Below are 21,794 nucleotides of genomic sequence, written 5' to 3' on the forward strand. Positions count from 1 at the left end.
TTTTTTTTTTTTTTTTAAATGTGAATCGCCTATCTTCGAGCCTTCAAAGGCTCCTCCTTGTGCATTTCATGGATTGGGCCTTACAGGCCCAATATTCCCCTTTATCGAGTCCAAAAATAGACGACGAACAAGTCACAGGCAGTACAGGGCAGAAAATCAAGCTTTCAGATTTCGGAAAGGCCCAAGGAAAGGGTTGTATACTTGCTGTATACAGTGGTATACACTAGTATACATGAAGAATTTTAATATACAGGTCCAAAATTAGTACAGGTGATCGAAGAGCTGAATTAGGCTGCATACATTCAGTATACAGCCCAATATACACAAAAACGGGTCGAAATACATGCCGTATACAGCCGTATACGTTTGATGTATACACAGATTTAAGTGTGGAAAAGGAGGCAGCAACAGGCCCAGGAGGCCCAAATTCATTTCTCCTTTACCTTTAATTTATTTAATTGATTTTAATTATTGTTTTTTTTATCATTAACTCTAACTTTAGAATTGTTAATTAACTTAATTAAATTCCCCAAAAGATGAGTTATATTCTTTGTGTTGGTTTAATTTTTAATACATTTCATGTTTTGTGTTCATTTATTTTAGTAGTTAAGTATATTGGTCAAAATTTTATATCCTCAATTAAAGTTAAACTTTGGTTCTTAAAAAGAGATGTTCTTTAATGCTTTTCATTTAATCACATTTTCATTCATTTTAAAATTGATGTAAGTTAAAGTATTTTTCTCAAATAAACTTTAAAAAATGTAATCAACTCTTTTCAATTAATTGAATATATATATATATATATATATATATATATATATATATATATATATATATACTTACTTAGTCTTTTCTCAAAAAGGTTTAGTCAATTAATAAGAAATGATTTTAATGTTTTAATTTATTAAATTGGTCTAAAATGAATCAAATAAATTCTAATTAATCTAGTTTTATATTAATATTCTAATCACTTATATTTCGAGTCGAATGTATCATTTTGGACCCCCTTCTCTAAAAAATGAAAAATAAAATAAAATGAGTCATTTATTTAATTATTTTCTCAAAGTTAATCGAATATATTGTAAGCTATTATTTTATTTTATTTTTATGTTAAATCATTATTTTTTCTAAAAAAATAAATAGTCAAATATATTTTAGTCAAGTCGCAGGTCAACCGCATGTTAGCGGGCACTTCGAATGCTTAAACCCTTCTCGAAGTGTAAATTGAACCCCGAACCCTCCTTGGTATTTTCAAATGATTTTTTTTCTGTTTAAATCTTCGAAAATTTTAAGTTTTCTTAATTTCTTTAAAAAATTAAGTGGCGACTCTTTCTAAGTATTTCTCAAATTGTTTTATACTTAGAACATTTCAAAAATGTGATTTTTCTAAAGATAGGAAAATTACGACACAACAGGTCCGTTCAACAATAAGTTGTATAACATAGACATAATTTATTTATCTTTTACGTGTATATACAATATAATTTCTTAGCAAAAAGTCCTTCTTTCATCTTTACCATTTGTACTTCTATAATGATATAGTAAGGAATTATTGTGTAATAATCCAATTTTTCCGTGACAAGATTATTATTGACATGTATATGTCTATTTGTTTGACATTGTAATTAATGTTATGGGATAATATGAAAAAAAGAAACAAAGTAAAACTATTAACTAATTTGCTAGTGGATAACACATTACATTAATTATAACTATATAAAAACAGACAAGATGTATATATAATACATGGATGGTTTGTACTTGTAGTTAATCGAGTATAGGCCAATTCAGATTTATTTATCTAAAGAGCTAAACTAAAGCAATACGTGATTACTGGGGTTATGATACCCAAATAATTAATTATCCCAATATTAATTAAATATTAGTCAACTATAAGTAACTTTGTTTATAATAAGTATGAATGATAATTATCTGCAAAATGGTAAATGACATGTAAAATTACATTAATATAGTAATCATTGAGTTTCATTTTGTTGACTTGACACAATTTTTAAAAAGTTTTTATTACGGTGTATTTCAACTTGTTATACGCAACTATGATACTCGAGGCAATTACATTAGTCAACGCCTTTACTAATTATTTTTACTAAGATCAAGTTTTTAATTCTCTCATTTGAGATTTATATGCCTAAGCGTTCATATATATTGACACGATATAACATTTCTGAAACTTTTAAGGAGTTATTTCTATCAATTATTTTAATAGAAATTAATTAGTTTGATCAATAGGAGAACGATTATGGATCGTAGAAATTATGAAAAAGTTTAAGAAATATTATTAATTGTATCACAATAAATATTTTATGTATGTAATATTTTTAAAAAATATATTTTTTGTTAGCAATCTGTGTTTAAAAACCAGAATTACTGATTTCAATAAACTTTGCAGAAACACGAAGTAACCAAAGTTTAATAAAGCAGTAAGAATAGCTGAACAAAAATTAATTGACAAAACTAAAATCTGTAAAAAACGTACCACAATCTGGAAAAACAGAATCAGAAAAAGATCAAGCTCACTGAATGCAAAATGTCCCCTTAAGGAAATTATTCCCCTCTAGTATCCGAGGTTTGATTTGGAATATGTCCTCCCAGGATAGAATGATCTCAATCACCGGTGTATTGATACCCAACACTCTGGTGTCAGCGAACCACTCAACAACAATAAAGTACACGAAGAAATTTTGTGTAGAAGAAGAAGAAGAATCAGAAAATTCGTAAGGAATAAGTCTGAGGAATCAATGTATTTATAGGTAAGAGGAACTGGTTCTGAAAGGTTGCAATCCTTTCAAAATCCACACGATCATTCATGAAAGTTTTCAACCTTTCAAACGGTCATGACTGTTTCTGAAAATTGCAACCTTTCAGAACAGTCACTTCCAACGGCGGAAAATTCAAATAAAACGGGAAAGATTTAAATAAAATGGGTCGCCCGTGGATCCGAGTTGGGTCGGGTCAATTAACTAATTAATTGAAACGCTTCGGTTACCAAAAATAATCTCTCGATTGATTTCCAAATTCGAAGCCGAGCGAGTGACGACAACGGCGCGAGGGGGTCCCTCTTTCCAACCCTTTTAACAATTAATAGGAGTGTTTCTATATTTAAACTCTCCTATTTTTTTTCCACCACCGATGAGGGACAAATGCCTTTTTCAATAAAGCATAAGAGGACTTTTCAAGTTCTTAACTCTTCAAGTTCCCAACTTTTCAAGTTCCTCTCTTTTCATCTTTCCTCCATTTCCCATTAACTCTTGCTACATACCCAACATTTTTAATATACACTTTAGAGCTTTAAGTTGTTTATACTTTATAAATTAAAATATATTTTCTATCTTTTTTTCTTTTCTTCTTCCTCCTTTAACTTTTTCTTCTTTTGGTATTTTGTATAAAAAATATTTAGCACTATTATTTTTCATGAGATTATTTTCAAAACGGAAAATGAAATATTTATTCAAAAATAGTTAAAATATTTTATATATATATATATATACTGGTCAATGGATCATTTATCCATTTTGTACGTATGTAGAGTAACTTCCAATATAGGAGTAAAATTAAGATCAATGGGTAGGTGAAATATTAAGTTCCAACCACTTCCAACGAAAAAGTACGTATGAAAGAAAACCGATGACATCGATCCATAGAAGATATTGATTAATAGTAAAATAAATTTATCTCAATTATGTGACATATTTTTTATAATACTTAAAAGAATATCAAGAACTTATTTTAATTTTTTTTACAGTTACATAAATAAATATAAAGTGTTTTAATTTTTTTCTTTCTTCTTTAAATTTTGTGACAAATGAAATACAATAAAACCTTTATAAATTAATATAGGCGGGACCATGAAACATTATTATTTTGTAGAGGTATTATTTAATCGATAAATTAATATTTATAATTTAAAGAGTGTTTCAACATCAAAAAAATTGTTCAGGGATGAAATCTCAAAGAATTTGAAAGAACCCACTTGTGAAAACGTCATTCATGAACTTGAGGTAATGATTAATGATCTTGGTTTACCGCAATAAAATGGACGTTAATAACCTATTGAATGGGGTGAACATGATGTTGGATTTAGCAAGGTGTGAATGAGAAATAAGAAGAGAAAATGGAAAGTGGGGGAACCAATTTTGGAGGGAAAATGAAATGTCATTGCGAAGTGCAAATGAAAAGTCATTTTTACCATATTGGTAGAAGAAAGGAAATTGTTGTCCTTATATTAGGAAACACTCCCTTTAGTTCTTAAAGGGTTAAGAAGAAGGTTCCCCTCGTGCCGTCTTCGTCGCTCGGCCTCGGCCTCGAATTTGAATTTGGATTTTGATTTGCCAAATGATTGATTGATAGTATTTTTTGGACAAAATTTATTTAATCAATCTTGTTAATTCATTTCTTTTCTCTTATAAATTAATTCAGAATGTTAGTTAAATAACATAATTAATTTCGCAACGAATTATTTGAAATTCATGCGTAACGGTAAATCGTTTGAAAGGATTTGTTCTTCCCGAAAAGTCGTTACTTTTCCCAAAAGACACGACGTTCTGGAAAAAAAGGGTCTGAACAGATTTGTTTGAATAGACGTGTTCCTTGCTGCTAATGGCTATAAATAAGAGGTCGTTTTCGTTTTTCAAACACTGAAAATTTTTCCTCTCTGCATACATTTTCTTACATAAACAAAATTGTCGATCGACTGAGTCTGTGTGTGCTCTTGTTGCTGTTCTTGAGTTCGCTGAAGTTATTGAAGTTTGAGGTACTGCTACTTCTTTAACAGGTTAATCCGTTTTATCTTGGGAGGAATTAATATGCAACCTCGGGTACAGTGAGGGGATTAAATTTCTTAAGGAAACATAGTGATTTCTGTGGACTCGAATTAAAAATCATTTTGTCTATTTCATCTTTTTCTGTTTCTGTATTTGTGACTAACCTGAATACAAGAGATAACACATGATACATGTTCAGAGGTCCAGAGCTTAGAACAAATTGTGGATATCCTTGGAAAAACAATGTTGATGATAAAGTTGAAGATGATACAATACCTTTGGAACCAGTTACGCGTAAGGAAGCACTTGCATCTAGAACTCATCACAATTTTATGGTGCAATTAGAAAAGACAACACCGAAACTTTTGGATGCAATAAGAAAAGTTAGAGATGAGCTTCAACTACATTTAAATTTTAACAAAAAACAGAACATAATAGAACAATATTTCACTAAATTTTCGTAGATATATTTGTATGTTTAATGAATTATTAATTTATAATATTAATGAGACCGTATATTTATATAGAGGTCTTCTGAAAATATATTATCTTATTATTTTATCGAAATGATGAGTGAATTTTTTCACTGACCCAATTCGGGACCGAAGAAAATTATTATCTTAGAGAGATTATTAATTAACCGAGTATTAATTTAGTGAGGTTTTGGTGTAGTGCGAAAACAAATGTATGTGTGTTCAAAGAATCACGTCAATCGTGACTTGAGGCGGCTCTTAGCATTTAAACGAATAGTTGCATAATGTGACATGTTAATCTTTGTCTTTAATTCACAAACCTACGCAGTCTCATAATAATTTTTTTTTTCCTTAAAATAGAGTAACCCATTTAACTCTTTAATTTCTAGACAAATAACTGCAGACTATTCATTTTTTCGTCCCTATTTAAACCCATCCAAACTATTCCATAATTCTCACCAAAACACAAAATGGGATATTCCAATATTGGTTTAGTTGTTTGTTTCATTACCTTTGCTATATTTCCCTTCGTATCTGAAGCTCAAAATACTCCCCAAGATTATGTTAATGCTCACAATGAAGCTCGTAGACAAGTCGGTGTTGGGCCTATGACATGGGACAATAGGCTAGCGACCTTTGCCCAAAATTATGCTAATCAAAGAGCTGGGGACTGCAGGATGCAGCATTCAGGTGGTCCTTACGGCGAAAACCTAGCCTCTGCATTTCCCCAGCTCAACGCGGCTGGTGCCGTGCAGCAGTGGGTCAATGAGAGGCAATGGTACAATTATAATTCAAATACTTGTCAAGCTGGTAGAGTATGTGGACATTATACTCAGGTGGTATGGCGTAACTCGGTACGTGTTGGTTGTGCTCGGGTCAGGTGCAACAACGGGTGGTATTTTATAACTTGCAATTATGATCCACGTGGTAATATGAGCGGTCAGCGTCCATTCCTTGTTGAAGAGCAACCAGACTTTGATTCCAACTTAGAACTTCCAACTGATGTCTCAATAAATTAAGCTTCATGTTTTAAATAAGAAGAATTAAATAAATCCAGTAGTATTATGCTATGCAAGCAAGAACTGGAGTTATATGAAAATAAATATATGCGGATCGTTTAAATAAATGCTTCTTGGTTTAATTTAGTTTATTTATTCGTTGTCTCATATTATTTGTCATATAATCCCCTTTTTGAAACGTCTCTAAAAAATTCAATCGATAACAAGTAAGTATTTTTAACTAATTTACTTCTATCTCTCTTTATTGAGTATACGCCCTATTTATGAATAAGAGTAAGCTAATTTTATAGATATTAGTAGAATAATCACTTGTTTGATATATCTTCAAATTTATAAATTCTATGATATGCATCAGTATTTGGTTAACTCTTAATATAAGGGGGAAAATGGGATAAAATTAAGCAATTCAATCTTAATTTTATAAAAACGACAAGTACTCCCTAGTTCTTACGATTTATTTTACTTATCATGTTTTTCTTTTACATACCGTCTTTTAAAATATATTGACTAAAATGCCAAATTGACTTTATCAATTATCATTATTTATTCTTTATCTCGACTTAATATAATACTACTCTTTTTTACACCACATTAATCTCTCTTCTTATTTATTAAATAAAGGTAAAAGAAGCTAATAATTAATTATATCTTGAATTTCTAAAATGACGAAAATTATTTTGGACCAATTAAATTTAGTAATCACGACAATACATTAAAAAAATCATTTATATACAGATACAATACAATTTTTCGATAAAGTCCATCTCCTTCATTTTTACAATTTGTACTTTTACCATGATAATTGATATTAGTAAGAAATTATCGTGTTATAATCCAGTTTTTCTATGGCAGGATTACTGACACCATGTATATGTCTATTTGCGACATTGTAACTAATGTAATGGGATAATATTAAAAAAAAGAAGTAAAACTATTAATCAATTTGCTAGTGGTTCGGATATCGGATAATACATGAATGGTTGTGGTAAATCGAGTAGAGGCAAATTCAAATTAATTTGTCTAATAAATCTAAATTAAAGAGCTAAACTTAAGCAATAAGTGATTACTTCTTTTGGTAAAGGGGTTATGATACCCAAATAATTAATTATCGCAATACATACATTGTGCCCTAGCTGCTACTTGCAACATATTCCTTTTACTATAAAATAAAACAGTATATATACTATAAAAATATATTACATAGACGGAAGAATAAAAATGGTAAGGATAAAATAAACTTTGCATAAGACACCGGGGGGGGGGGGGGGGTAATGATATTTTTCCAAAGCTGAGGCGAAAGTTCGATTTTTAAATCAAAGTTGGGGGTTGTAATTAAATAATTTTCATCATGTAGTTATTTACTTCCTCTGTTTCATATTATTTGTCTCATGTTGACGTGCTACACACTTGAGAAAACTTAATTATTAGTGGTATATTTTACTAAACTAACCTTATTAATTAGTTGTTTTGAAACTCTAAATTTGACTACTAGTACTACTTTATATAGTTATTTAGTACTAATGTTAGTATGGAGAAAAAGTAATAAAACTTTCTTAATTTGCTAATGGACAAATAAAATGAAACATTCCTTTTTAATATAGGGGTTAAGTAAAATGCAATGAAGGGAGTAATAAAACTCTCTTGATTTGCTAAAATAGGCAAATAAAAAAAACATTTTAAATAAAATTAGAGCCAAATAAAATAAAATGAATTAAGGGACTATAAATCGTTTACATTATTTAAATCCTTAATTAATTAAAATAGTATCTTAAGGTTAAATCATTTTCAAGGGAGATGTATATTGACTAACATCAAGTTTTATAATCAAATAAGAAAACTAGTATATGAATAATAAGCTACCTACTTTATAGAGGTTTTCATGATCTCTATATATATTTACGTTGCATTTTAGCTTCGTTGCAACAATAAATTACAAGAATTGTTTTTTTGTACTTGTTGTTTGAATACATTGTTTTATGTATGACATATTTGGTTAAGAATGATATGCCACATCATGCAACTATTTGTTTTTTAAGTGATAAGAGGTACACCTAGTCATTTCGTTAATTGTTTCAACAACAGTATTAAATCAGTACACTTTTCTGTTTTATTAGTAAAAATAATAATTTTCACAAAAGCCATACACGTTAGCTATTTTTCTATTTTAATTTATTTGTCTGATTTTAATTTGATGCAATGTTTAAAAAGTAAAGAAACTCCCACTGGGGCTAGGAAGTAAGCCCCACAACCCAAAGCGGGAAAGAACAAATAAAATTTGCTACAAAAGTCGGCTAATGGGGGTATTCCTGTGTATGAGAATGTAATCGAGTGGGTAATAGCCAAAATAGATTAATTTTGAATTTTATAGTCTTAAACTAAAGATACGTAAAATTATCAAAATGTCATTTAATCTTCTGGTCTTAGAACCTATTTGATATTGTGCTAAAAACTGCTTATTTTTAGAAGTACCTTTTTTAAAAATAACTTATTAGAAAAGTAGTTTTAAAAAAAAAAATTGTGTTTTTTTTTTTGGTTATAACATGTAATTAATTAACAAAATTCACACTAAAAATTAACGTGATTTGTACTATTCAAATCTTAAACTTGCACAATGACCAAATTCAAGCCCCTGAAACTTCAAACCTAAAGACCTTATGTGACAACTTGACTTCCGATATACTATTGAATTACAAGTTTCTTAAGATTTACATGACATAGAAAAATAATTTATTTTGTTATGTCTAATTTATTTATTTTTGTGACAAATTTGGTTTAGTAATTTTACAAGAGAAAAATTCTAATTAAGTTAAGTGATTTTATTAATACAAAACAAAGTTTAATAACGCTGCTAGATAAATTTTTGACTTGAATTAGAAATACATGCATGTCATAGTTTAAAATTAAATTTTGGGTCAAGACATTATCCCATAGCCTTCTATTAGTACAGCTCCACCAATATATACGTACGGTTTAAATCATGAGATGTTAAGATCGAGTATGCTCTTGATGAGTCTTGGACGGGTGGTAATTACCCAATAAGAAAATGCTCATAAAATAAATATACGACTTCTCACTTCTCTAACAATTTTGCGCGATATAGTGAAACAAGCAAATCAACTATAAATGTTTTGACATAGTGAAACAAGAAAGATAATAAGAAATTGCATCAATAAGAGCAGATGTAGTCGAAGGCTACAATTACATGTTATAACCAAAACATAATATGTAATATTTTTTATGTGAAATACAAGTACGGTGAAGAGTGAAGTGTGTAGACTATAGTTTAGAGTACTCATATAGTGTCTAGTTATGTTAAATTACTAATATTTAGTATTTATGAATACTACCTTCTTAATGATCGGTTTACCCAATAACCCAATACTAAAAAATGAAATTGAACCGATAATTCAATAATTTTTTTATATAAAATCATTAAAAAAACTGTTAACCCAATGACATTTTTTATATTTGATTTATTGATCAATTCAATTTTTGCACGCCTCTATTTATAACAACTAACTAAAAATGTTGCTGGTAAGTTAAGGATCATATTCAGTTATTCACACATGTATCATTATAGATATTTTGTTCGTTTATCCTTCCTGGCATGCCAATTAAGAAATTTATTGAGAGAAACAATAAATTATTATCCTATATGGTATGAAAAATAAAGAAATTAATATAACATGTCATGACAACCAAAAATCTATTGAGAAAAAAAATTGTTTTTCTCTTTTTAAGACATAGAATTATAATTGAATATCCGTTTAACAGGAAACATTGACAAAAATAAGTGACGAACTTAAACTTTCTTTTTACTCTATATTCTTATCTTACAAACATTAAAAATAAATTTTAATCAACAAACCCATACCAGTAAAGAAAGAAACTTAAAAGGCTAAGTAAATTATCCTTGTAAGTAAGACTAATTTATTCACTTCAACAAAAAAGAAAGAAATATATAAGAGAGGGTAGAAAGATCAAGACAGAAAACTACTACAATACATAAGAGAGTAGAAAAATCAATTCTCTGTCAGTTCACAGCGGATCCAAACACGATTTAAAAGCTCTTTCTGTTGCGTTTTATCCGTACAATTATCTTTCAATACTTTGAACGCGACATCTTCCAAAGAGTAGTAGGTATAGTCGTTACAAGTGTTGAAAGTGGGGAAGAAAACTGCATTATCTACATTTACGTTCATGCCACAAATAGCAATTGATGAGGCTTCGCTAGTGAAAAGAAGCCAATTTTTTACTTCTTTTACTAATTTGACTCTTATGTTGCTTCCAAAATCTAGTTCATAAACATGAACATCATGTTGTGGTGTCACAACCACGGAATGTAGCACATTTTGATCCTGACGTTGAACTAAAAACAAACGGCAAGCACCAGAAATAGGAGGTGAATATAGTTGAGAAAGTTGATGTATAACCCAATAAGGGGTTCCGTCTTTCAAGATGCCAAATACACCAACATCACCGTGTTGGCTGATGACACAAAATTCTTCACCAAAGTAGACCGGACTAGAAGATGAAAGTAGGAATGGCACCTCACTGTCCCTTGTGATAGTAGTCCTAGAAGAATATGAAAAACTTATTTCATATGTGACATCGATCCATAGAAGATAATGAGAAATTGTAACTTTTTTATCTCAATTATGTGACCTTTTTTTAATTATCCTAAAAAGAATATGAAAAACTTATTTCTTTTATCTTAAAAATATTTTTTTTACAGTAATACAAATAATTAAAAAGTATTCTGTTTTTTCTTTATTTTATTTTTAAAAAAAATAGTGACAGATTAAATAGTGAGACAAAAATTAGGACGGAGAGTGTTACAATTTAATAATAGTTAAAACAAATGAATGTTCAAAGAATCACGTCAATAGTGACTTGAGGCGGCTCTTATCATTTAAGCGAATAGTTGCATAATGTGACATGTTAATCTTTGTCTTTAATTCACAACCTACGTAATCTCATAGACTCATACTAATTTATTTTATTTTTTAAAAAATAGAGCAATCCATTTAACTCTTTAATTTCTTGACGTAAAATTGCAGACTATTCAATTTTTCTCCACTATTTAAACCCATCCTAACTATTCCATAATTCTCACCAAAACACAAAATGGAATATTCCAATATTGCCTTAGTTATTTGTTTAATTACCTTTGCTATATTTCCTTTCATATCCGAAGCTCAAAATACTCCCCAAGATTATGTTAACGCTCACAATGAAGCTCGTAGACAAGTTGGTGTTGGGCCTATGACATGGGACAATAGGCTAGCTACCTTTGCCCAAAATTATGCTAATCAAAGAGCTGGGGACTGTAGGATGCAGCATTCAGGTGGTCCTTACGGCGAAAACCTAGCCTCTGCATTTCCCCAGCTCAACGCGGCTGGTGCCGTGCAGCAGTGGGTCAATGAGAGGCAATGATACAATTATAATTCGAATACTTGTCAAGCTGGTAGAGTATGTGGACATTATACTCAGGTGATGTGGCGTAACTCGATACGTGTTGGTTGTGTTAGGGTCAAATGCAAAACGGGTGGTATTTTATAACTTGCAATTATGATCCACGTGGTAATATGAGCGGTCAACGTCCATTCCTTGTTGAAGAGCAACCAGACTTCGATTCCAACTTGGAACTTCCAACTGATGTCTCAATAAATTAAGCTTCATGTTTTAATTAAGGAAAATAAATCCAGTAGTACTATGATATGCATGCTGGAGTTTATATGAAAATTAAATAAATATATATGGATCATTTAATTAGTTGCCTCTGTTGAATTTATTTATTCACCCATCCCATATTATTTGACACAATTCCCTTTCGAACCTCTTAAAAAAAATCAACCGATAACAAGTATTTTAACTAATTTACGTTTATCTCTCTTCAATGAGCATACACCCTATTTAAGAGAATAAGACTAAGCTAATTTTATTGATATTAGTATTTAGTAGAATAATCACTTGTTTGATATATCATCAAATATATAATCTCTATGATACGTATCAGAATTGGTTAACTTCTTAATATAAGGGGCAAAATGGGATAAATTACAGCAATTAAATTTTAATTTTATTTTATAAAACTATAAGTACTCCCCTCAATTCATTTTACTTATTATGTTTTTCGTTTGGATGCGCCTTTTAAAAAACATTAACTCCCTACAATTCACTTTACTTATCATGTTTTTCTTTTGAATGCGCCTCTTAAAAAAAATTAACCAAAAAGCCAAATTGACTTATATCTATTATCTTTATTTAATATTCTTGATCTCGATTTAATAGTTAATACTATTACTCTCACCACATAAATCTCTCTTCTTATTTTGGACCAATTATGTTTAGTAATCGCAACAATACATAAAAAAGAATCATTTACATATACATACAATATATTTTTCGACAAAAATCCATCTTTTTTATCTTTACTATTTGTACTTTTACCATGATATAGTAAGAAATTATCGTGTGGCCATCCAATTTTTCGTGGCAGGATTACTGACATCATGCATGTAAGTGTGTATTTGTTTGACATTGTAACTAATGGGGAAAATACATAAAAACCCCCCCGAACTTGGCACGAAAATTTACTTTAGTACTTAAACTACACGGGTGTTTATATACCCCCTTTAACATCTTTTATGTGAATTATTTTCAACCCTCCGAACACCAACCCAGTTGCGCGTGTTGTTACAGCTTAGAATGACGCGTTAGTCATCTTTTAACATTTTTTAAAAATTAAATTTACCCCTCCAACGGTAATATCCGACCCATTACCCATTTGAAGAACAATCTTCACTTTTGAAGAACCCTAAATACCTCTTCTCCCTCACCAACCCAATCATCCAAAAAATGGCGACTTAATTCATTATTTTTCTCAAATCTTAGCTCTTCAAACCTAAAAGTTGAGTGTTTAAAGGAATTGTTCTTCAAAATGTAAGATTCAAACCTAAAAGTTGAATCTTTGAAGGAAGTGTTCTTCAAAATGTAAGATTCAAACCTACTCTTCTTCATCTATTATTTTGATTTTTCTTTCCTCCCTTTTTCTTATTTTCTGTTTTTTCCAGATTCTCGTTAATTCTTGCACAAAATTGTAGCACACAATGCGATCAATTAATTTGACAAATCTTTGTATGGAAGAAGATGATTATACTACGAAGAAAAAAGTTTATTGTAATCATGGACTTGTGGTGCGTTTGAAAACATCTTGGACTTCAAATAACCCCGGAAGAAGATATTGGTCATGTCCTTATTATGGGGTAAAGATCATTTTTGTTTAAATTTTTTTAGCCGATTAAGAATTTGATTAACCACTAATTCCTTCATCCTTTTTCATTATTGAAGAGTCCTAGATCTTGCAACTTTTGGTGTTGGAAGGATAAAGAAAATATTGATTCGAGGTCTAAATTTGTGATTCCTAAACTAATACAGAAATTGGGTGAGCTTGAGAATATAGTAGAATCCTCTCAAACCTCAGCCACTGCATTTGAATTGATTGAGGTTACTGAAGAAGTTGACAAGCCGGGAGATTTCAAACAAGATGATGATGGTCTAGGTATGAAATTGAAAATGTTGCAAGAAGAGGTTGAGAAGATGAAAGTGATGCAGAATAAATGGAGAAGAACATGGCAGAATGTTCTCTTTTTTGTTGTAGCTTGTTGTTGCGTTATGGTTATAGCTATAAGCTATTGGTTCTGGGTGATAAATATGAAGAAATGTTCAATGAAGTTACCTTAAGTTGTTGATGTAGTGAGATCCAATGTTGGTGTAGTGTAGCACTGTTTATGTTGTAACCAATTAGGTGCAAAACTCTTTTGTAATGAGTTTTCTTATTCTCTTAATGTAATTTGGTGGTTTGTGTATTTGTTTGTGTTTTATTTACAACTGCATTCGCTAAATTGCAGTCACAATTGCATAATTGTACACATAAAAGTAATGCAAAACTGGCTGCATAATTGTTTCAAAAAGAGACAACTAAAATATCAAACTAATGCAGTCACAACTGCATAATTGTTTCAAAAACAAACATAGATCAAACTATGCAGTCACAATTGCAACATAATTGTTTCAAAAACAAACAGATCAAACTAATGCAGTCACAGCTGCATAATTGTTCCAAAAACAGATAAAATATCAAACTAAAGCAGTCGCCATATCAAACTTCAGCAGCATTGGACCTTGTTCTCATTCTTTTGTTTTCTCTCATCTCTTGAAGACCTTGTTGAGTTACAGCAGCCTTTCCTTTCCATTTTAAGCCTGATCTTGGTTTATGATGCCCAAGATTTCCAGTCACTACTGAAGAGTTCATAGGCATTCCAGGCTAGATTCACAAAAATATGTTGTCTTAGATGCTTCATAAGTTAAAATTAAAAAGTGTGTAAATAATTAAGACAACTTACATTGTGGATTGTAAAACCACTTTGTGTATGTAGTATCCCCATTCCAACCATTCTTGGCCTCTTCCCTCTTCCAGTAGCACCAGGAACATCAGTAGCAGTAGCAACTACACTAGTTCTTCTTCCCCTTCCAGCTAAACCAGTTCCAGTTCCTTTTCCCCTTCCAGTGGCACCAGAACTATCAGCAGCAATACCAATCCCTGTTCCATTACCAGTTGCAGTTCCTCTTCCCCTTCCAGTAGCACTAGCCTATAACATAAGTTGATCAACAAAAATATTAGACTGATTAAGATGTAAATTAACAACTAAATGAATTACTATAAACATTACCTGTTTTGTAGAACCTCTTGGTCGACCTCTTCCTCTCTTTGTGCTTGATTGTGATTCAGTTAGTGCTCTAGAAGAACCAACACTTGACCTTGTTGAACTAGGCTCACATCCTTTCCCCATTCCTCTTCCTCTGCCTGCATTAGCTTGATTATTCAAATAACAACCCCTCTTATTATGACCCTTTGCATGACAAAGACTACAGGTCATCTCAACACCTCTCTTGGACAATTTTCCTGTTTTGTTTTCATTCTGCTCCTTTCTCCTACACTTTCTAGGCCTTCCTGGTAGTGTTTTTATAACAGGTGGAATAACAGAAGGGTTGGCCGACTGTGGCCATATTTTCATGTTAGTAACTGGTTGAATGTAGTGACTATAGACCTTGAGATAAGTCTCATTGCTATACCAATGTGCAACATAGTTAATGGGCTCCAATTTTCTAAAATGAAGTGCAGCTATAACATGACAACAAGGTATACCTCTTAGCATCCAAGATCTACAAGTACATGTTTGATTGCCTAGATTCACAACAAATGTGTTATCCCAGCTATCTTTAACCTCAAAACCATATTCACCATTCCATTCAAGGTTACGCTTCATTGACTTTGTTGTGTTCTCTGTCAATACCTTTAGGGCCATTGGAGATATGTTTGTTATCCAAGTATCACAGAACTCCCTCAATTGTCCTATTCTTCTCATCACTTTGATCCTTATTTCTTCAAGCATTGTGATGATAGTTTTGTGTCTTGGCCCCAAAATCCATGAATTAAAGCTTTCAGCCATGTTGTTGTCAACACTATCACAACAGCTAAAAAACTTAAAGTATAATTTAGACCACCTCTCTATATTGTACCACAATAAGTCATCACATATTCCAGTGCCTAACTTCTCCATATGATCCAAATTTCTTTTCAATTCTTGTTCATATGTAGATTTGGCACATCTCCAAAAACAATTTCTTCTTTCAATGCCTTTCCAATTCTTAGACCAGTTGGCTAGAACATGTCTTGCACACATTCTTTGTTCTGCATTTGGCAGAAGATCTTGAATAGCTTTGTCAACACCCTTTAAACAACAACATTTAGAATAACATGAGATCTAACTTAATGAATAAATTAAAAAGAAAATAAATGAATAAATAAAAAAGAAAACAAAAATACCTTCTGCATATCAGTAATGGTTGTCAATTCTGTTCCATCTCCTAGCTCAAGATCATGTCTTACAAGCTTGATAAACCATTTCCAAGTGAATGTGTTTTCAACCTCAACAACTGTCCATGCTAGTGGTAGCATTTGGTTGTTCCCATCCTTACAAACAGCCACAAGTAATTGACCTCTAGAAACACCTTTCAAGAAGCAACCATCAAATCCTATACATCTTCTAGCTCCAGCTTTGAATGCCTTCTTTAAAGCATCAAAACATATGTAAAATGATTGAAACATTTTTCTGTCACCTTCAAAAGTTTCTTCACTAAGTCTCACCACACATGTGCTGCCTGGATTAGTCTTTAAGAGCTCATCTCTATAATCTAAAATTCTTTTAAACTCCTCCACATGATCACCCATAATTTGTTTCAACACAATGTTTCTAGCTTTCCTTGCTACAGTCCTCCCTACATACACATTCAACTCTTTCTTCACTAAAATTTGAAACTGAAAAACTCTAATGTCAGGCTCAGAAATAATTCTGTCCTTGTACCTTTCTGATAAGTACTTTGAATTCACCAATTTATTTTTGGTTGTGCCATTGCATTTATGTACTGGATTATAATTCTTCACCACAAAATCTCCTGTTCTTGAATCAATACTTCCAAACAACAACCATGGACAACCAGCTGTACACTTTACCCTCACTCTAGTTGCATCATTAACATATTTATCTAATTCAACATGTTCTTGAACTGCATATCTAGTAATAGCTTCTCTAAATTGCTTAACACTTTCAAAAGCAAGACCAGTCTCCCAAACTATTACTTGACAGGTAGGATCAAATACAACTTTCTTTTTATTTCTTTTTGCTCTTCTTGCTTTTCTTTGTCTTCTTATAGGTTGTTCAACCTCATTTTCCTCATTAACATCTTCATCAGTATCTATTTCAAAACTAACAGCTTCATCTGAATCAAAGTAGGGCTCATCTCCAGCTATCTTACCCTCAAAAGTAGTTTGTTTCTTGGATAAATATTCATCATATCCCAAATCAACTCTTTTTTTTCCTAAATCAACTCCTTCAGATCTAGGGCCCTTTTCTTTTCTCTTTTTTATTTTAGCAGCCCTTTTCTCTTTCCTAAGATTTATAACCTCCTCATGAACATCACTACCATACTCATCTTCTCCTTCATCAGACAAATCTGCATTGTCTGAATCATCACTTGCTTCTGTTTCACTTTCCCAATCAGACCCAACTTCTGGAATATCAGATGCAGCAGCAGCAGAAGAAGTACCGCCCAAGTCTTCTCCAACACTAACAAAATCCCTACCCAAGTCCTTTCCAACACCAGCAGAAGCCCTACCCATGTCCTCTCCAACACTAGCAGAAGTCCTACCCAACTCTTCACCCACAATAGGTTCTTCAGGTTGTGCAGGTTGTGCAGCCTCTTCAAATCCTAAACCTTTACTACTCTCAAAAGTTTGACTAGATTCCTTATCAAAAGTAGTACTAGATTCCCCACCCACATCATTTAGATATCCAATTTCGGGGGGCGGGGGGGGGGGGGGGGCACAACAGTTTCTTCAACTAAATGAGTTACATAAAGTTCAACAATATCTCCATTTTTTAATTTATGTACAATACCCATAGTATCCCTATCACTTTTAACTTCAACAACACGTCGACATAGGTGGTTTAATATAAACAACACAAGCAGAACAGTTATAGCCAATTTCTTTAACTATATCAACAAATTCAAAGTAGGACAATTTATCAACATCTACATCAAAACAATCAGTGACAATACCTCCTTCATACTTAATACGAGGTTTTTGTTGTAGTTTTCCACCATGGTGAAACCTTAAGGTAACGTACACATCCATCGTCAAACTGAAAAGATAAAAAAAAACTAAGCTTTACGAAAACCCTAAACTCGGTCAAATATTACAATGATCTAAACGAAGATTACTAACCTGGTAACTTTGTTTCTGTACGCAAATCCTTTGTTTCTTCACGAAAATCCTAAACTCAGCAAATCCTTCACGCTAATGACTTGTTATTCTTTAGATTAGGTCTTTAGATTTGAGAGAGATTTAGGGATATTTGTTTAAAAATGGGTTGGGTTGTATTTTGGGAACGGGTGGGTTATATAAAACGGGTAAGATATTTTTAAAACCCTTTGCGACGTGGACCAATGAAAACACGCGTGGGTAACAATGCCCAGCCTTCAACTGGGTTGGTGTTCGGAGGGTTGAAAATAATTCACATAAAAGATGTTAAGGGGGGTATATAAACACCCGTGTAGTTTAAGTACTAAAGTAAGTTTTCGTGCCAAGTTCAGGGGGGTTTTTATGTATTTTCCCGAACTAATGTAATGGGATAGTATTAAGAAAAAGAAGAGTAAAACAATTAATCAATTTGCTAGTGGTTCGGATAATACATGAATGGTTGTAGTAAATAGAGTAGAGGCCAACTCAAATTTATTTGTCTAATAAATCTAAAGAGCTAAACTTAAGCAATACGTGATTAATATATTACTTCTTTTGGTGAAGGGGTTATGATACCCAAATAATTAATTATTGCAATACATGCATGGTGCCCTAGCTGCTACTTGAAACATATTCATTTAACTATAAAATAAAATATTATATATATACTATTAAAAGATGTTAGATGAAAGAAAAAAATGTTAATGGTAAAATAGACTTTGCATAGGATCAGGGGTGAGGGGGAGAATGATTATTTTTAAAGTTGAGGGGAGAGTTTGATTTTTAAATCAAAGTTGAGGGTTGTATTATTTACTTCTTCCATTTCATATTACTTGTCTCATGTTGACCTGATACTCCCTTGAAAAAGCTTTAATTAGCTATATATTTTACTAAACTAACTTTATTAATGAGCTGATTTGAAACTCTAAATTTGACTATTACTATTTTTATCTTTTACATTGTCGATGTATACATTGTTTAAATACTTAATTAAAATAGTATCTTAAGGTTAAAGCTTTTACAAGGGAGATGTATAACAGTTGCTTTAAAACGCTAAACTTCTTTTCACTTTCCACATGCAAAATTCCTAATTTCACGAAGCAAAATACTGACATTTTCCACCTATATATATATCCAACAGCAACATATCCAAATCTTTCTCATCACCTCTTCAAATTAAAAATGGCATTATTCAAAGCTTCTAATGTTCTAATTTGTTTCATCATTTTGGCATTTGTTTTACCTTATTGTCATGCCCAAAATTCCCAAACAGACTATCTCAACACTCATAATTCAGCTCGATCTCAAGTAACTGGTGTTAGTGCAATAACATGGAACACAACTCTTGAAAATTATGCACAAACTTATGCCAATCAAAGAATTAGTGATTGCAATCTTGTCCACTCTAATGGTCCTTACGGCGAAAATATTGCTAAGGGAAGTGGTTCTTTCATGACCGGCACTGCTGCTGTTAACTTGTGGGTGGGCGAAAAACCGTACTATGATTATAATAGTAATAGTTGCACTGGTGGAAAAGAATGTCGACATTATACTCAAGTAGTCTGGAAAAACTCGATTCAACTTGGTTGTGCTAGAGTTCAGTGTACCAACGGCTGGTGGTTTGTTACATGCAACTATAATCCTCCAGGCAATTACATTGGTCAACGCCCATACTAATTATTTTGACTAACATCAAATTTTATAATCAAATAACAAAACTAGTAGTATTTGCTACGTACTTTATAGAGGTTTGCATGATCTCTATATTTACGTTGCATTTTAGTTTCGTTGCACCAATAAATTACACGAATTATTTTCTTGTACTTGTTGTTTGAGATTGTTTTATGTATGACATATTTGGTCATTCCTTTAAAGGATGACCTGCTGCATCAAAATATAACTTTTTGATTTTAAGTTATACATATCATTAAGGTAAGAAAAATTTATTATTGTGTTTTGTTATGGTAGGTTATATAATTCTGCGATTGCAAAATCCACATCTAAAAAAAAACTTATATGTGAATTTATAACCGATAATGTAAACTAATAAAGCTAGTTGCTCCCAACCCTCCCCTACCCCCCCCCCCCCCCAAAAAAAAAAGAAAAGGATTTCCTTCATTAGATGCCAGCAAAAACATTCTTGAAATCACTTATAAAGATGAAAAGAGGAAAGTGTGCATTACACGAAATTAGGAAAAGCTGATGTACTTATAAAAGTAAAAATCATCACTTTGCTTCATAGAATAAAGATACTTTGATCCAAGGACATTCATAAACTTTTTGATTTAATGCAAAGAACAAACATAAGAGTACATAAAGTAAAAAAGAAAAGAATCTTTTCTTATTATGCATAGTCGCAAGAGACGTTAAATTTAGCCCATAAAAATATAAAAATATGACGTAACTTGTCCAATTTGATTAATACTTTGGTAGAGAGCACTCTATGGGCATATTATTTTGGAACCGTTGATTATCCATACAATAATCATATGTCAAATGATACTTTCTAACCCATTTAAACAATCTTCTTTGTGTCCATGTCAAAGTACTAGATTGCCCCTTATTCCACCAATGATTTTCACTTTCTACTCTGCAAAATCTTGCATTCCCTTTCCAAACACAAGCATCAATTTTGTAATTTCCTAATGTGGCCACAAAGGGTGCTTTTGACCAATCAATTTTTGTTTTTCCACCATCTGTTGCCCAATCTTCTCCATTCCATATGCTCATTTTGAGTTCCATTGGCTGCCAATGAGGATATTTAGCTCCTTTATCTGCATGGTTTCTGTATGTTCTAATAGGTACCCAATCTACCATGAACCTGCCCAAAAATCGAAAATGAGTTGCACGTGTGATGGCATCTATGAAGCATATGAGATGCACACAAAAATTATTGTACTTTTATTGGATATATTTAAGAACTCTTATTAAAATTTGACGTTAAACCGTGATATGAATTTAAAAGATCAAATGGCTTACACAATTTGGTGAAGGTTCCATAGAATAGAATAAGTGTGGTAGTCTTGTGTTGGATCAAACCACAAATTGATTCTCTGTTCTCTATCGTCAAATCCATCAACATAAACATTCGTTTGAAGAGTATAAGGTTTTCCAGCTACATTCCCCAGAAATTCAAAATCTACTTCATCGCGATTCGGTTGACCCGAAGCTAACTGCATATATACGTAATTCCAAATTCATCAAAAAATTTAAGAAATATATATTTGATAATTAATCATTTTTATGCTTACATAGAATGCTACAACAGTGCCTGCTGAATTTCCTGGTATCAACTTAATTTTCATGTCGAATTGACCAAATAAGTACATATCCTTTGAAGCAATCTCTGTACCTGTTAATCAAACGAAAAGTATTCATCAAATTAACATTGTGTTCATAGCCAAAATAAATAAATATATAATTTGCGTTTGAATTAATTAATAATTACCAGATTCCTTGTCAAATATCAAGCTTCTTGTACGGCCATCAACAGAAGTGTTTATATGGTTCGGTGAATATGTTACGTAGAAATCCTTATTATAATCTCCTGTAGAAACTATAGAAGCTAATGCAATATGAGATAAGTAAATAAAATAAGTGACCAAGAAAATAAATCTAGAGAAATGATTCATTTTTTTCTTGGAGAATATATCAA

At 31.6% G+C, this 21,794-nt stretch overlaps 4 protein-coding genes and 2 pseudogenes across 4 annotated transcripts; 3 read left to right on the forward strand and 3 right to left on the reverse strand.

The window, feature by feature from the left end:
• Positions 1 to 5,724: 5,724 nt before the first annotated feature.
• On the forward strand, positions 5,725 to 6,273 carry LOC125815045 (basic form of pathogenesis-related protein 1-like). The gene has a single exon (XM_049494449.1). The coding sequence runs from the start codon at positions 5,725 to 5,727 to the stop codon at positions 6,271 to 6,273; it is 549 nt and encodes a 182-aa protein (XP_049350406.1).
• A 5,127-nt stretch (positions 6,274 to 11,400) lies between these two features.
• On the forward strand, positions 11,401 to 11,948 carry LOC125815046 (basic form of pathogenesis-related protein 1-like; annotated as a pseudogene).
• Positions 11,949 to 14,437: 2,489 nt separating this feature from the next.
• On the reverse strand, positions 14,438 to 15,148 carry LOC125815047 (uncharacterized; annotated as a pseudogene).
• Positions 15,149 to 15,211: 63 nt separating this feature from the next.
• LOC125815048 (uncharacterized) lies at positions 15,212 to 16,556 on the reverse strand. The gene is made up of 3 exons (XM_049494451.1): positions 16,166 to 16,556; positions 15,387 to 16,070; positions 15,212 to 15,289 (listed from the first exon to the last, which is right to left on the reverse strand). Exons 1-3 carry the CDS (start codon positions 16,445 to 16,447, stop codon positions 15,212 to 15,214), a joined length of 1,044 nt encoding a protein of 347 aa, XP_049350408.1. The 5' UTR covers positions 16,448 to 16,556.
• A 2,765-nt stretch (positions 16,557 to 19,321) lies between these two features.
• LOC125815666 (pathogenesis-related leaf protein 6-like) lies at positions 19,322 to 19,816 on the forward strand. The gene has a single exon (XM_049495196.1). It carries the CDS (start codon positions 19,322 to 19,324, stop codon positions 19,814 to 19,816), a length of 495 nt encoding a protein of 164 aa, XP_049351153.1.
• Positions 19,817 to 20,557: 741 nt separating this feature from the next.
• Positions 20,558 to 21,771, reverse strand: LOC125815654 (probable xyloglucan endotransglucosylase/hydrolase protein 10). Its single transcript, XM_049495184.1, has 4 exons — positions 21,588 to 21,771; positions 21,391 to 21,491; positions 21,119 to 21,312; positions 20,558 to 20,960 (listed from the first exon to the last, which is right to left on the reverse strand). The coding sequence occupies exons 1-4, from the start codon at positions 21,769 to 21,771 to the stop codon at positions 20,558 to 20,560; spliced, it is 882 nt and encodes a 293-aa protein (XP_049351141.1).
• Positions 21,772 to 21,794: the final 23 nt, after the last annotated feature.

Source organism: Solanum verrucosum, unplaced genomic scaffold, assembly GCF_900185275.1.
Source record: "Solanum verrucosum unplaced genomic scaffold, falcon-dt-bn FXZP01000261.1, whole genome shotgun sequence".
Lineage (NCBI taxonomy): Eukaryota > Viridiplantae > Streptophyta > Magnoliopsida > Solanales > Solanaceae > Solanum > Solanum verrucosum.